This window comes from Microcaecilia unicolor, chromosome 5 (genome assembly GCF_901765095.1).
Source record: "Microcaecilia unicolor chromosome 5, aMicUni1.1, whole genome shotgun sequence".
Lineage (NCBI taxonomy): Eukaryota > Metazoa > Chordata > Amphibia > Gymnophiona > Siphonopidae > Microcaecilia > Microcaecilia unicolor.
Genome location: NC_044035.1, coordinates 137,062,513 through 137,078,354, shown reverse-complemented (window position 1 = coordinate 137,078,354; position 15,842 = coordinate 137,062,513). Strand labels below are relative to the sequence as shown.

The following is a 15,842-nucleotide window of genomic DNA, read 5'->3' as shown; positions in this document are numbered from 1 at the left end:
CAGTAAACTGAGATCCTTGGTCTGAATCCACTCGCATTGGCAAGCCCCACCGGCTGAACACATGATTCAGTAGTAAAGTAGCCGTAGTCTCAGCGGTGCAATTGGGTGCAGGAAGGCACTCCACCCACTTAGTGAACATGCAGGTGACAGTAAGCATGTACTTGTTGCCTCGGGTGGATCGAACCACCGGTCCAACCCAATCAATCTGGATATCTGACCAGGGCATAGCAATACCCTTCTTCCTGAGGGGTGCCCGATGGGATGGTGAAGATGGCTGGAAACGACAACAGGTCAGACAACCTCGAGTATACAGCTTCACATCCTGACGCATATGGGGCCAATAAGCCACTTGCTTCAAGGTCTCATAGGTGATGCTTTCTCCTCTATGTCCTGCACATGGTTCATCATGAGCATGTTGCAACATGATGCCACGATACGTCTGAGGCACAACCCATTGCTCAATGCCATGCTTACTCGTCCGAATAAGCAGGTCCTGGCGGATCTCAAACTTCTCCCTAGATGTATAGAGTATCCTCAGTTCTTCCGTTTGACACTCCTCTTCTGTCAATGGATGTTCTTGTGGATTCTGGATATACTCATAAAATCTTCCAACCACCGGATCTGATTTCTGAGCCGTGACAAGATCAAAGGAGGGGACTTCACTGCTCCACTGGAACACTGGAGTCTCACAGAGCTGTTTAGTTTGCCGTCTGGTGACAGCCTGAACTGCCAATGCATCCGGTTCTGAGAACCGCCATAGTTCTCCGGTGAGCGCACCTTCCTTCGCGAGTAGGTCTGCCAGATCATTCCCTATCTTGTCAGGACTATCAACTTTTGCATGACCCTTGACCTTCTTCCAATAGATGGTCATGTCATGGTCTCGTACCAGTTGATCCAGAGCCAGAATCAAATTTCCATGATGTACTGGTTTTCCTTTAGAATTTAGCATGTTGTTCTGTTTCCAAATGGGCAGATGAGAGACAAAGTTCTGTCTCACATAATCTGAATCAGTGCATATGACTAGTTCCCTAAGTCCTCTCTGAACTGCAGACTGTACCGCCACCAAGGCTGCAACTATCTCAGCATACTGGTTTGTCTGGGAACCCAAGCTGTGCTTCAAAGTCTCTTCAGGAATGGCTGGATTCCATACCACTCCCACACCTGCAACCAACTCATGGTCTGTATCACGGCGGTAGGCACAACCATCCACATAGACCTTAGGCATGGTCTCACAGATCTTTTCATCATACAGATGATGTAGATGAGGTTCTTTCTCCTGTGGGGGAACATCTGTTTCAGAAGTACCTGCAAGGGAATCATGGCCTGCACAGTCATGCAGGTCCGCCATACCTTGGGCTACTACATTGCGATGTTTCTGAGCATACCTTACCTCTAAAGGCCATCCTTGGAGAGCCAATGTCCAGGATACTATCCTGCTGTTGGAAACCTGACCGGATTTGATTCGGTCGCTCCCCAGGAAACTAACAATCTGATGACACGTTTCCACGATTAGCTTCTCACCTTGGATGTAACTCCTGAAATGCTGCAGAGCCCATACCGTGGTCCACAAGGATTTCTCACAGTCTGAATACTTCTTTTCCACATCAGATAGGCCTTTGCTAGCATAGGCCACGACCCGCTTGTCGGAATCATATTTCTGATACAAGACTGCACTCATGGTATGCTTGGAGTAACCCAGGTCAACGTAGAACTCACGACCCCCCTCAGGGTACGCAAGGCATGGAAAGCGGCTAAGCTGATTCTTCAGCTCCTGCATAGCAGATTCCTGCTCTGGACCCCAAGACCAGAGCACATCTTTCTTCAATAACTTGACCAAGGGTCTGGTGACCTCTGCATACTCTTCTATGAACTGTCTGGAGTAGTTACATATTCCCAGGAAGGAACGAAGTTCTGTGAGATTGGTAGGTTGTTTCAGCTGTTGTAAGGCCTGTACTCGCTTCTTCTGAGGTCTCAGACCCTCTGCAGAAATTTCATACCCTAGGTAATTCAGCGATTTCCTGCACCATTGTCCTTTGGCTAGTGTTAGTTTAGCTCCAGCATCTGTCAACTGTCTGAAAACATGCTCAATCTCTGCCACGTGATCCTGAAAGGTAGGGCTCTTGATCAGAATGTCATCCACGTAGACCACAGTTCCTCGAGCTTCAGCATCTGGAAGTGCCTTATGGAGGAAGATGTTGAACTCAGCAGGTGAATTGAGAAAACCAAATGGAGTTCTGTTCCACGTATACTGTTTCTTCCCAAAGGTGAAGGCCAGTTTATACTGATCATGTGGATGTACAGGTACGGTCCAAAATCCTGATGCCAAGTCTAAGCTTGTGAAATACTTAGCCCCTTTAATTGTAGCAAGACTCTGATCCAGCGGAGCCATCGGCCACCTGGACAACGGCACTCGCTTATTCAGCTGACGGTAGTCCAGTGCAATTCTCCAGCTGTTGTTCTTCTTCAGGATAGGCCACAGAGGGGAGTTGTATGTGCTGTTGCATTGCCTAATGATGCCCCTGGCCTCCAAAGTATTGAGAATCTCTTGCACGGATTCGTAGGAAGCTAATGGGATCTTGTACTGGCGCACAAAGACAGGCTTACTATTAGGATCTGTAGGCACTCTGGTGACATGCAGGTCTGTATGGCCACAGTCATATGAGTCAACAGCAAAAAGTTCCTTGTATTTGTACAGCAACTCAGTCAACTGCAACTTCTCTGTGTCAGTAGTACACGCATCAGCCTGTTCAACTTGCTCTTTCACCATAGCATCAAACTCTGAGCAAGGCTGGTTGGATGGAATTTCCACTTGCTCCTCTATCTCCTCTTGCAAAGATGAAGTTTCAACAGAATTCACCAGTCTGGACTTCTGGGGTAAAGGCATCCTTCTGGACAAAATCAAGAATTCGTCTTCCAGCTGCACCTGTGAATCCGTTGCATCATATGGCCAGATGAACTCCACAGATATGAGGCCTCTGGGAGAGGTAAACAGACATTCAGTTGTCACCCCCCCTGGCAGGTGTTCCAAATGGAGGGCAACCTGCCAATAATAGGCAAACTTACCTCGACATCAGGAAAAGACACTCCCACCAAAAATCCAAAAGGGTCTCCTTTAGACACCACAACTTCCCCTGAATGCGGATTGGTGACCAACACGTGAAAAGGTGCATCTGTAACCTCCAAACATGGCAGAACACCGGTGGACAACCCTAGGTCACGAAAGTAAGAGTGAGGGTTGAAGAACACCACTTTATCCAACAGACGCTGTCCCTGTGCAAGGCGGAGCTGGATGGAAAAGTCCCTCACTCTTGCCGGGATGGTCACCTCTTTATCACAGACTACTTCACAGACCTGGGGTATGGTTTGCCCAGACTTTAAGCTCACAGGCGTCGACTCAGATTCCACTGGGTTGCCGTCCAGTCTGCTCCACAGGACAAGATTCACCAAGTCCACGTAAACTCCCAGTCGCACAAGGCAATCGGAGCCCAGACATAAGGGCTGTTGTAGGCCTTTGACAACAGAGAAGTGATGGGTGAACGACTTCTGTCCCACCGTCAAAGGAAGACTGCATTTTCCCACTAGTGGCCTGGTACCTAGTCCAGGTACTTCTACTGAAATGGAAGAACACTTACTGAAGGGAAGTGGCACAGACTTGCGAAGACGGTAAAACAAGGTGTCACTGATGAAGGAGACGTCGCTTTGCAGCAGCAACGTGGACTGAAGTATTTGGATGTCAGTTATTTGGACAGGAACCGTGTAAGCATCACCCCTCTGTTGGATGTCGGTCAACCTACGAGGATGAGAAGGATCAGGACTGGGAATGGAAGCGAGGGTCTCTTGCGGCATGTCAGTAGCTTCCTCAGGGGACTTCTCTGCCATAGGCGAGGCATTCAGAATAATCTCCAGGTTGTCATCATTTAGAACCATATCAGCTATCCGATCAGTCTGGACGCGGATGACGTCACCACTCTGTTCGTCCCCCCCTGGTCCACCACGCAACTGGAGCTCCCAGGTGAACGGGTCAGCTGAGTTCTGGAACTTAATTTGACCTGGGGTATCCCGAAGTCCCACGGAGCTGGAGCCGCTGACTCTGCTCATCTGCTGGACTTTCCCATATGGAAGGGGCTCAGTGACTTGTGCCCAAATAACCTCATGGTGAAAATCCAAATCAACCCACAATCTCTTCAGAAGATCAATTCCAATTAAGAATTCTTCGCCCGCACAGGTAGTAATTATGGCAGAGTGTTTGATACTCATCTCACCAAGCTGTAAGGAAAGCCACACCTGACCTACAGTCCCAATGCTCTGTTTGCCATAAGCCTCCAGGGAGAATTTGCATGGGGTGACATGCAGCGTCTCCCCACCCCCCTTTAGGGATTCCTCTAGTTTCTGAAACAGGCCTTGGGTAATTAAGGTCACCTCTGAGGCTGTATCCAGGAGACCCGGACAGGAAAAGGTCTGTTGAATCAACACATCCATGGTATATCTGGAACCTTTAGGAGTAAGTTTACCCATCAAGTACCTGGTTTCCTTAATAGAATCACATAACAGAAGCCTTTCCTGGTCCACGGGCTGGGCATCAGCCTTGGGCAACGAGGGCTCCTCACTGACGGATGATAGAGCATCAACATGAACAGTGGGCATGTTGGCAGGTGACGCCGGAGCCAAGCCTAGTCATGCTGTTTCTACTTCTGCAGACTCCGGGTGTTCCGAGATTTCAACGGACTTGACACTGGGCCCGGTCTGAGTTGTTGGACCGGGGACCTGGTCCTTGTTCCCTGGGTAAGGGTTTCCTCTCTTATGAGAAGATGAGGGATATTGCGAGGCTCCAGCATTTGAACCCTGCTGTTTAGCCCGCAGTGCTTTTATTTGGCCTTCTAGGGCCCTAATCTTCTCCTCAGGATCGGGACTCTGATGCTTATCTATTGTTTGATCAAGCTGTGCCTGCAAGTTCCTGATCTTCTCCTGAGCCCACTGTCTCTGATTATGACGCCTCCTCCGAAAATGGGGTTGATCCTCGTGAGCAGTAGGAGGCGCTGTGTCCTTCGGCTGGTGTGATTGGTTACTGCCACCACGGGACTGGGCAGGTGGGTTTGCCCCCTTGTTTTCCAGAGAAAGTGTGGACGTAACAGCACACACACTGGGTTGGGCCCCCGGGCTGCGGTTCTTTGATGCGGGTCTGGGTGTTGCCCCCGCAGGTGTTGTGCGACACATATCAAAAACCTCCTCTGCCCGCCTCAACAGAACGGCGAAAGGTTCTTTCTTGTAACCTGCTAAAGACACTTTCACGTGGTTGGGCAGGCCTTTCACGAAAAGGGTCCTAAAATCTCCAAATTCAAGGTCTTTGGTATCTGGATCCGCCCCCCCTTCGTAAAATACCTCCTTCAGGCGATAGGCCCATTCATGTGGACTCTCATTCGGGCCACAGCACATATTATATGCTGCCCTTTTGGCCTCTGTGGGATCCGCGAACTGTCCATACCGCTTCTTCAGGGCCTGTTCCACTGTGGATAGGTCATTATGCTCGGCTAAAATAGCTTTTAAATATGTTTGGCACTCAGCCGCAAACGTCCACTTCAGTAGAGCTCTTTTATCTGATTCAGCATGAACCTGTAATTCTTCAAAAAGGTCACGCACGCTATCCAGGTGAGAGTGTATAGTCACCCCTGAAGACTCTTTAAAAGGTACAATCATAGAGCGAAGTGTTCTCATTGTTTGGTTGTGCTGATCTCTAGATAAAGGAGTAACTTTGGGCGTTTGGGTGTAATACCGCTGCTCACCAGCAGGAGAAGAGAACAGTGGTGTGGGTATGCTGCTGATGTCAGCAGGTGGGTCAGAGGACTGTGACCTTCCTGGGAGGAGCACAGGCCCACTGGTACTGGTGACATCATCATGCGGGGCAGAGGACTGTGACCTTCCTGGGAGGAACCTCTGTACACTTGTAGCAGGGCCCTCATCAGGTGCAGTATACTGTGACCTTCCTGGGCGGGACCCAGGCCCAAGGGCACCAGTGTCCCCGTCAGGCAGGACAGAGAGCTGTGGCCTTCGTGGGCGGAGCATATGTGTAATTGTACCAGTGTTCTCATCGGGTGCAATGTACTGTGACCTTCCTGGGCGGGGCCCAGATGCAGCTGTACTGTAGCCGTCATTGAGTGGTACAGTACCCTGTGACCGGACAGGGCGGAGTCTGTGCTCCGGCATACTGTCGAAGGCTTCAGGGGTTAGGGAACTGTACCGGGGAGGAGCTGTGGAGGGATTTCTGGGACTTACATAAACACTGTTAGGTTCCCGTGCAGGGCTAGAGGGCCTATCCACATCCCCAGTCTCTCCCCCCCCCATCATCATCTATGGGCAGTGACTCAGGGTCATCACATATATTTCGCACTTCCCTACGCACGGCATCTAAATCTTCTTGGCATCGCTTTAATGTCTGCACGCAAGAATCTTTCTCTTGTATTGCCTGGTCCAACCGCTGCGAGAGAGATTTATTCTCTTCCCACATTTCATTCTGCTCCTCTTTGGCACTGTTCCATGCCTCTTGAGCAAAGCTGCACCTCTCCTGTTCTTGCTGCAACTCTCGTCGCAGAGCAGACATAGCACCCTCAGATCTATCTCTCACTTCTTGCTGGAACGATTGTAATCTAACAACTTCTTGACACCTTAAATCAAGAGTCTCTTCAACGTCAGCTAGCTGCTGTGTTTTAGACCCCAAAACAGCATCTTTCTGCCTTAGCTCACACTGTAGGGAACAGACTTGTTTTTCCCACTGGGATTTCAGATCTTCTAGAGCTGCACATTTATCTCTCAGTACTGGGCAATTAACACATGTTAGCTGACCTTGGGTACTGCTCGACTCCCTATCTCCTACAGCAGTCGCCTGAGCCAGTCTGTCTGCCCACGAACGCTGCAATTCAGCCTTTTCTGTGGTCAGAGGAGTCACTGTTTCCTGCGATCGCTGCAGGGCTACCTGTAGCGAGGAACAGTTATTCATAGCATTTTCTTTGATAGCTAGCAGGGTGCAAACTAATTCTGCTAGATCTGTTAGAGCAAGCTTAGCTTTGCCTTTCACAATATTGGTCAAAACTGAGGTATATGCTGCTTGGCTAGCACCAGATTCTTTTCTAAATAGGGAGAGCAATGACTCAATGGAGTAGCTCTTCTGTTCTTGGCTTTGGGCAACGTCAATAAGAATCTCAAAAACATTCAACTCTAGTTTAGTGAGCGAAGTAGTGTGTGACGTCATCGTGGCTGGCTGGGCTGACTGCAATAATGTCTCGCTGCTATCTCTAAGCCGTAAATCTTAACTAGCAGCTTTACTGTTCAGCTACCAGATCCTCCCTCTTCGTAGTTCTCTAAGAAATACTTTAACAGCACAGTTCAGTGACACAGAAAGCAAGGAATCAGTGAAGCAGTACGAAAAATTACAGAAGGCAAATATCCCCAGCCTGTCAGTTCTCTCTCACTGAAGACACACAAACCGGAATACTTTCTCAACTTTATGAGATCCCGGACGACGCCCCCATTATCTGTAGGATAATTGCACAGATAATAAATTACCTGTGTCCAGGTTCCCCTAAGCAGAACTATCTGCAAGCAAATAATCCTGAATTAGGTCTAGGGGTGGGAACCTTGGAACCTAGCCAAATACTTCCGTTAGAAAGAACTGTAGCTGAGACCGTAGGCTGATATATATATTAGATTTATTATAGTATGTCAGGTAAGAAAATAGAGCTAAGGTATACAAAATAGAACTCTGCAAGCTTTGGCTGATTACAAAATTACTGGCTGATAAAAATTACACTCATACGTCACACTACTAAACACTAATTCTTATTGGTTACCAGGTAAAATTACACCACTGATCAGTCACACTATGTTACGAGGTAGTACAGTTATTAGCAACTTCTCCTGATCACAAGAATGACGGCACCAGCCTTCTGCTCAGGTAAATACCACTAACTAGCCCCCGACTAGTAGGAAATGAATCTCCGTGTTTCTCACCAGACCTCAGGGTCGTGTCTCTTGGGAGCTGGCACGGGACACCTCACAGACTCAAGCTGGATTCACAGCGAGTCTCAGTCGCAGCTGGAAGGGAACTCTGCAGCAGATAAGGTGGTCACAGGTCACGCAGGGCAGGTACAGCTGAACCACGATACTTTCCTCCAGATACACAGTTCATCAGTTGGTGGACCTTATTAGGTCTCACTGGTCTTCTTTTTACCTCCACCTTCTTCCAAGGCTTCTTACTAACTCTTCTCTCGTTGTTCCCGCTCTCCTCAGTCCCTGATGCCCAGGTGACCAGCCGGGACCAATCTGGATCTTCCTTGGTTCACTGCGTGGCAAGAACAGTTCGTTGTTCTTGACCTTCAAGTTGTTACATTTTGGTATGCATTTTCTGTTTCTCACCCGCCTTGCTGGAGCCAGCCTCTCAGGGAGATAAGGGGGCCTGCTTTGCCCACAGCATGTCCTTGGTGTTGAGCTTCTGCTGTAATTTTCCACAAGCTGCAAAGCTGTTACTTGCTGACACAGAGATGTGCGGGTCAGAGTTTACAGTCTCCATTTGCTGTCATAGGATTATACAGGCCAAGGCCCGCAAGGTGAGACACACAGGGAAATACTCCTACAGTGGTAAATGTGAGCCCTTCAAAACCCACCACAAACCCACTGTACCCACATGTAGGTGCCCCTTTTCACATGTAAGGGCTATGGTAGTGTTGTACAGTTGTGGGGAGTGGGTTTTGGGGGGAGTTTGGGGGGCTCAGCACCCAAGGTAAGGGAGCTATGCACCTGGGAGCAATTTCTGAAGTCCACTGCAATGCCCCCTAGGGTGCCCAGTTGGTGTCCTGGCATGTCAGGGGAACCAGTGCACTACAAATGCTGGCTCCTCCCACGACCAAAGGGCTTGTATTTGGTTGTTTCTGAGATGGGCGTCCTTGGTTTCCATTATCGCCGAAAATTGGGGACGACCATCTCTAAGGAAGACCATCTCTAAGGTCGACCTAAATGTTGAGATTTGGGCATCCTCGACCGTATTATCGAAACGAAAGATGGACGCCCATCTTGTTTCGATAATACAGGTTTCCCTGCCCCTTCACTGGGACATCCTGCGAGGACGTTCTCAGGAAAACTTGGGTGCCCCGTTTGATTATGCCCCTCCACGTAATTGGCATTCCTAGTTATAAGTAGTTTCTTTCTCTGTTCTCCGTATAGAACAATATTGGAATTGATGCAGAATAGAGGAAATTTTATATTGTATAATACTGTATTAACATTTTAAATTATGATTATGAACCCTATAGACAGATTTTTTAAAGTAAAGTAATGCATACATGTGAAAAATGTCCACAATTCAGCTTTCTTGCACAGTTCTGAAACAGTGAAATTTTGTGCTCAAGGTTTCAATTTTTGCAATATCTAGAATTTTTTTAAAAATCCATTGAAAAAAATCATGCAACCAAAAATCGCATGCCTATGTAGAATGTTTATTCAGTTTTTAAATATAGCATTTTGGGCAATATTTGCTTACTGTTATAATGGTATGGTCATACTGCATTTCTGTTTCTTTTCAATGCATGTTCAAGACATGTAGACCTCCAGATGGTACTGGACTACAGAAAGGTGATTCTCTTCCTACTACATCTGCAGGATGTATACCCAGCATTGTAATAACATGCAGCAAACTCCATGGGATCCAGGAGCCTTTTGAAGACAACTCTTCTTTGATTGATCCAAAGGGCATTGATCATAGTCCGGATAATAAGGACTAGTGGTGACTGAATACATTCAACCAAAGTTCCATCACTACCATCATTGCTATAGAAGCCATAGCTCACCCAGACATGGGTATTGTCCAAATCCCTCCATACCTGAGAAACTCCCAGTTCTTAGAAACACTGAGAAAGGCCAGCCTGAAAAAATAAGCATACCTTGCATCTGTGTTATCTTGTATTTTAATAATCTAGTACTTTGTAATAAATTCTTACCAGACCTATAGAGTGAATTAGATTAGTCAGCAGGTTCTTCTGTTAACTCTATGACACGTAACCTTTAAGACCAACTTCATAGGGAATAGGTTCCAGGATTGTGTTGACTTGCATTACTGGGGCTTCTATTAACCTAATGCATTGAATTATTTGTAAGGAAAGGAAGAGTGACAAATTAATAATGGCCAAAATGCACATTTCTTTTGAATGCTGCTTTTACAATGTATAAAGGAATGCAATAAAGAGGGAATAGTTGCTTGTGAGAGATTTTAAATCTGTTGAATATTGCAGAATTAGTGAATTGGAAGATCCTGGATTCTGTCAAATGGCTCTCCGCGAGCAAAGAGAAATACGTTCTGAAGTGCATGCTAAAAACATTGCATATAGGCCTGTTTCCTTGCTCAATATGACTAAAATCCCATGTCTGCTAGTGGGTACATGTATGTGTGTGTGTGTTGAGTGAATGACAGTGTTTGTGTGAATAAGAGGCTCCTGTCTGGCTAAAGCCTGCTGATTTGTAAGCAGCTAGTGCCACTGAATATTGCCTGTAACTGTCATGACACTGTCCTGTGACTAATACTTCACTATAAACACTGTGTTCAGTCTTAGATACTCAAAAAAAAATTAAGTATGTTTATATATGAAAAATGGGAAGAAAAAGCTGACCGGTGCCTTTATACTTTTCTACCCATTCATGTATCCATCACAGGCATAAAAACCTTTCAACCTCCCTAATTTCACTTCTCTTTTGTTGGAGGACTGTCCTATGAGTGCTAGGGCGTCTAGGGACACAGCTTGGGCATAGCCGGAAAGTAACTGGATACTGGTGATATTCTGCCCACTATCCAGTTAAGTAAATGCATAAAGTTAGGACAGCAAAAAGCCTGTCCTAACTTTATTCACTGAGCTAACTGAGCATTGGTGTGAATATCAGCTGGTACTTAACGCTCGGGTGATTGAGCTTACCCAATGCAGGAGTCTGGTGGCTGTCAGTGGCTAAATATTAGGTCCTCAATGTTTAAGGGGCCCCTTTACTAAGCTGTGGCAAAAAGTGGCCTGCGGCAGTGCAAGCACATCTTTTGGGTGCGCGCTGGGCCAGTTTTTGCCGCATCCTGGAAAAAGGGCCTTTTTTTAAGGGGCCATAAAATGGATGTGCAGCAGGGGCATAGCCAGACTTCGGTAGGAGGGGGGGTCCAGAGCCTGAGGTGAGAGGGCACATTTTAGCCCCCCCCCCCCCCGGCCCCGCCAACCCCCACCACCACCACCATTTTTAACCACCCCCCTCCATTTTTGACCTCCCCGCCGCAACCACCACCTTTGACCCCCCCCCCCAGCACCAACCCTTTCGATCCCATCTTCCCGCCATCGCCAACCCTCCCCTGCCGCCATGCAAGATGTCAGACTCACAGAAACAGAAGCCTGCTCTTGCAGATCAACAAGGCGGCCGCACCGGAGAAGAGGACTTCGGCTGGCGGGGTTTGGGGACCCCCACCAGCAGCAGCGGGGGAGGGTTGGCAACGGGAGGGGGGTAGAAGGAGTTGGCAGTGGGGGGGGGGGGCAGGGCCAAATCTAGTGGGACCCATGCCCCCCTGGCCCCACGTAGCTAAGCCCCTGATGTGCAGCAAAATAAAAACCAGTGCGCATCCATTTTTGGCCTGAGACCTTATTGCCACCCATTGGCTTTGCGGTAAGGTCTTGCGTTCTACCCGTGTGGTAGGCATGCAGCATGCACCCACTGCCATTTACTGCTGGGTAAACACCACACGGTAGAAAATAGAAAATATTTTCTACTGCATATTTTCAATGTGTCCCAAATTCAGAATTACTGCCCAGGGCATGCGGTAGGTGGGCGGTAATGCTGATTTAGCACATGCTGGATGCGAGTAGGGCCTTATGCACCTTTGTAAAAGGGCCTTTAAGTGTCCTGAACTCCCAAAACTACTTAGTTCAAAACCTGCTTTAGAAAAAAAAGCCATTTAGGCAGAGGCCAAAAATAAAAAAGATGGAAATATGTTCTGCTCCCCAGGTGTGATTGATACCTTATTTTTTTCTAAATGCTGCAGGGATTAAATAAAAAAAAATTGAATGGTTTATGGGGGGTTTTTTTGGTCCCAGAAGTAGACCAGTTGGTGTCTTTTTAGTCCAGGTGCCATTTGGAAGTTGAATGCATTTGTTGGAAATGAATATCCACTGAAGCAGCCAGTTTAGCTGGCGAAACAAGGATCTTTGTCAGGACTGCATGCCTGGAATTTTGAACACAATGAAAGTGCATTGTGGAAGAGAAATTAATTATTTCAAACAGCATTACAGATAAGTGACTTGTTCCTAGTGCAGTTTGTATATAAAACATTGGGCATGTTCGACTGCAAACTGACATTGTTTAAATGTTTAAAGCAGATGGAGTTTTTTTTTGTGCCAATGATATCACTGAAGGCAACATTGAAGCTGAGTTTGCGTTTAGCTGCCACTTAAGTTTGAGGCTTTCTTTCTCCATCTGTGATGTCGTACATTGTGTGGGGTTTCAGTGAAACGCTTTAAGAGAGATTTTGTTGGCAACGCATTTCATTGAAAGCTGTGCTGTTATATTTAAAGTTGCCATTGGGTATTGAAATGTCTCACTCCTATCAGTGCCATAGCACGCTTGCTATTGTTGGCTTTATGGAAGTATGGTAGACAGAAGCTAGCTGTGCTGAAATTACGTTAGAGAATAGAATCAATGCTATCCGTCCCTGGTGTGGGAAGAACTCTTAATTCAGGGTGAGCTTGAACATTGTTCAATTGTAAAGGTTTGGAGGAGGTGGCAAAGCGAGAAATAGTAGTGATTGTTTAAAATCTATAAATGTTTTGGCTGGTTTAAAGTTTGTGCTGAGCATGTACATTGAGAGGAGAGCATGCTTGCAGGGACGTGTGTGTGACATTTATCAAGTGAACTAGAGACATCTATAGCTAAAAGTCATTTGATTGAGCTAAAAGTCATTTGATTGGCTGATGGCTCAAGCAGTGGGTTCAAAGAGAAAGTGAGACATTGGTATAGAAAGAGCTGATGAGTAAAATTCTGATTGTTGTTTTTTGTAAAAGAAAAAAAAGAAAAACACTCAGATTCCTGAATAAAACATTCTCCTTGAATAGGAAAGGTGAGTGATTTTTCTAGAACATTTTATTTTACTGAACTTGCCAAATTTAAGTGAGAGAGAGTGGTGAATAAACTGAATTGGTGACTTATCAGTAAGGGATAAATAAATAATTCTCACATACTGAAATCTGATGATTTAGCTGTTTCCTTCTGGCTTAAGTCTGTTGACTGCTGTTGTAATGTGTGAAGCTGTGTACTATGGGAAGGGGTGGTGGGTGGGTTTGGGAACGGCAGGGGAGATACTGGAGGGGAGGGAGAGATAGGGGGGGAACAAACAATGTTAGTGGAGGGGAGGGGCAGGGAGCAAAGTTGGACCCAGCCTCAACTTATACATGGGTCACAACATTTTTGGCCATTTTTAGTTCTAAAAGTGCCCTCAACTTATACACAAAGATTGGCTTATAGATAAGTATATATGGTAGGTTATTGTAGACCTCTAGGTAGAAACCAAGTTGAACATCTAGATAAATATTAGTGTTATTCTGCAAACATGTAGTTCATATGCTTGGAAATGGCCAGAGAGAAGGAGACATCTTTTTTTACAAAATAAATGGTTCAGGAGCAATCTAAGGAGGGTGGATGTGTGGACTAACTTCCCAATGGAGGTAGTGGAAACAAGGACTGTGTCTGAATTTAAGGACACATGGGAGAGGCATGTGGGATCTTTTAGGAAAAGAAGAAGACAATGGCTGCTGAGGATGAGCAGACTGGATGGACCCTTTAGCCCGTCTCTGCTGTCATGTTACTATATTCCTAATAGCTTGCACACTCAGGGTGAATTTCCACTCTTGATCAAACCAGTGCTCCCACAAGTTTACCTCTACTCCTTCTGTGAGACAAGATAACACCAATATCTTTATTATTCAGTACCTTCTGAGCATCCATCTGGAAGAGGAGGAACAGAAAGACACCATGCTAGAGAGCCTTGCTTATGCAAATAACTACCAGTCTCTCTCAGACACTGCAGACCTGTTATGCAAATTAGCTTTCCTCAAGCACTGTCTGGGGATTTTCTTTTTCCAACTTTCCTTAAACAAACTTCAAAAAGGACAAGACTGGCTCCTTCTAAGCAAGCACTAGGAGCTCCAGTCTAACAGCCACCTCATCCTACATAGGTTCAGACTCAACATGACCTTACACTCCTATTCTCCATTCCTGGCTGTTTAACTTAATCAAAAGAAAAAAAATTATCAGAACAACAGTCTTCAGGTTTACAGTTGCCAAGTATTGGTAAGTACCTTTTCCACACAGAGTTCTCCACTAACCTTCAGGTCCTGTTGAAGGTTTTCCTTGTTGCGAACTTTTCAGCCATTCTTTCTTGCCAGAATACAGGCTGTGGCTTCTTCCTTCCCTTCACCTTCTGCCTGCTCTTCTGCTAGGGAGCTCTCTTGAAGAGTCTAAGCTCTAAAACCTCTCCCCTCACGTTAGGTTTCCACCTCTGTGGAGCTTGGCTCATTCTTCTCCAAATTAGGCCTTAGCCTTTCCTAAGATGGGCACAGCTTCCTGCTGACTTGGTGGCTTACCTACTCCATCCAGGCTTCCTAGGAAATGTAGTTTTCTTCCTTTTTTTCTTTCTTAATGAGAAATAACATTTTGTCTAAAATCAAACACTCAGAGTCCTGCAGCTCCACTCTATAACCCCTTCATGACAGTGAGCCAGCTAATATTCAGTGATGGTACCCGCATAACTAACCAGGTACAGATAGGACTACTTTGTATAAAGAATCAATATTCAGCAGCACTACCTAGTTAAGTGGACAGCCAGCTCAGTGTAGTTTAAGCAGACAGGAGCCTCTTCTGCCCACTTAAACTCAGTGGTATAGCTATGTGGGGCCACGGGAGCCTGCCCCCCCCAATTTGCTCTGGGCCCCTGGTTTGGCTGGTGGGGTCCCCCAACCCCGGCCAACTGAAGCCTTTGTCCAGCACTGGTCTCTGGCACTGCCACACATGCCGGACGTGAGGGGAAGAGAGAGCAGCGAAGACAATGCGGCAGCGCCGGAGACCAGCGCTGGACAAAGGCTTCAACTGGTGGAGGTTGGGAACCCCCACCAGCCAAGGTATTTGTTTTGGCAGTGCTTCAGCTGGCAATGATTGGGGACCCCTGCCAGCCAAGATATGTTAATAGTGGCTGGGGAGGAGCACGGCGGTGGAGGGGGTGCCGTCGGTGGCTGCGGTGGGGCGGAGGACCAAAATGTGCCCTCCCCACCTTGGGCTCTGGCCCCCCTCCCATCTCGAGGTCTGGCTATGCCCCTGTTTAAACTGTGCTGAATATCAGCCTCAAAGTCTCACTCTCATTCATGTATGCAAATACACCGCATAACAATGTCTCATAAAAAGAGGCACATTTTAGACCTCAGTATAAAGAACTCCTTGGTAAAGTCTGTGCACTCCATGGAGTACACCTTTCCAACTGTGTTTCACTATGATATGCTACTGCATTGCTGACACATCTCTGAGTAATCTACCATGCAAAATAATACCTCATAGAAATGATTTCATAGGAACATTTTAGGAGATCATACTACAGATATTTTCCTACAAGAAATATAACAATATAACAACTGCACCTAATCCTTATGCTAGTGAAGGCATGTGCTAGTAAACACAGTGGAATTTTGGCATAGACAAACCAAGGATCAAAATGCTCACATATAATTACTTTGAACTATAAATCTGTGATTGACTTTGTATGATGGGAGAATGGGTTCACTGAATACGTTTCTAGG

General features: G+C 46.6%; 1 protein-coding gene across 1 annotated transcript in view; it reads left to right on the top strand.

Moving 5' to 3' along the window:
- OPN4 (opsin 4) overlaps window positions 1-10,224 on the top strand; it is a 101,574-nt gene extending 91,350 nt beyond the window's left edge. The window contains exon 12 of the mRNA XM_030204988.1: window positions 9,582-10,224. Coding sequence (XP_030060848.1) covers window positions 9,582-9,767 — 186 coding nt within the window. The 3' untranslated portion in view covers window positions 9,768-10,224. The remainder of the gene's footprint in view (window positions 1-9,581) is intronic.
- The last annotated feature ends 5,618 nt before the right edge of the window (window positions 10,225-15,842 follow it).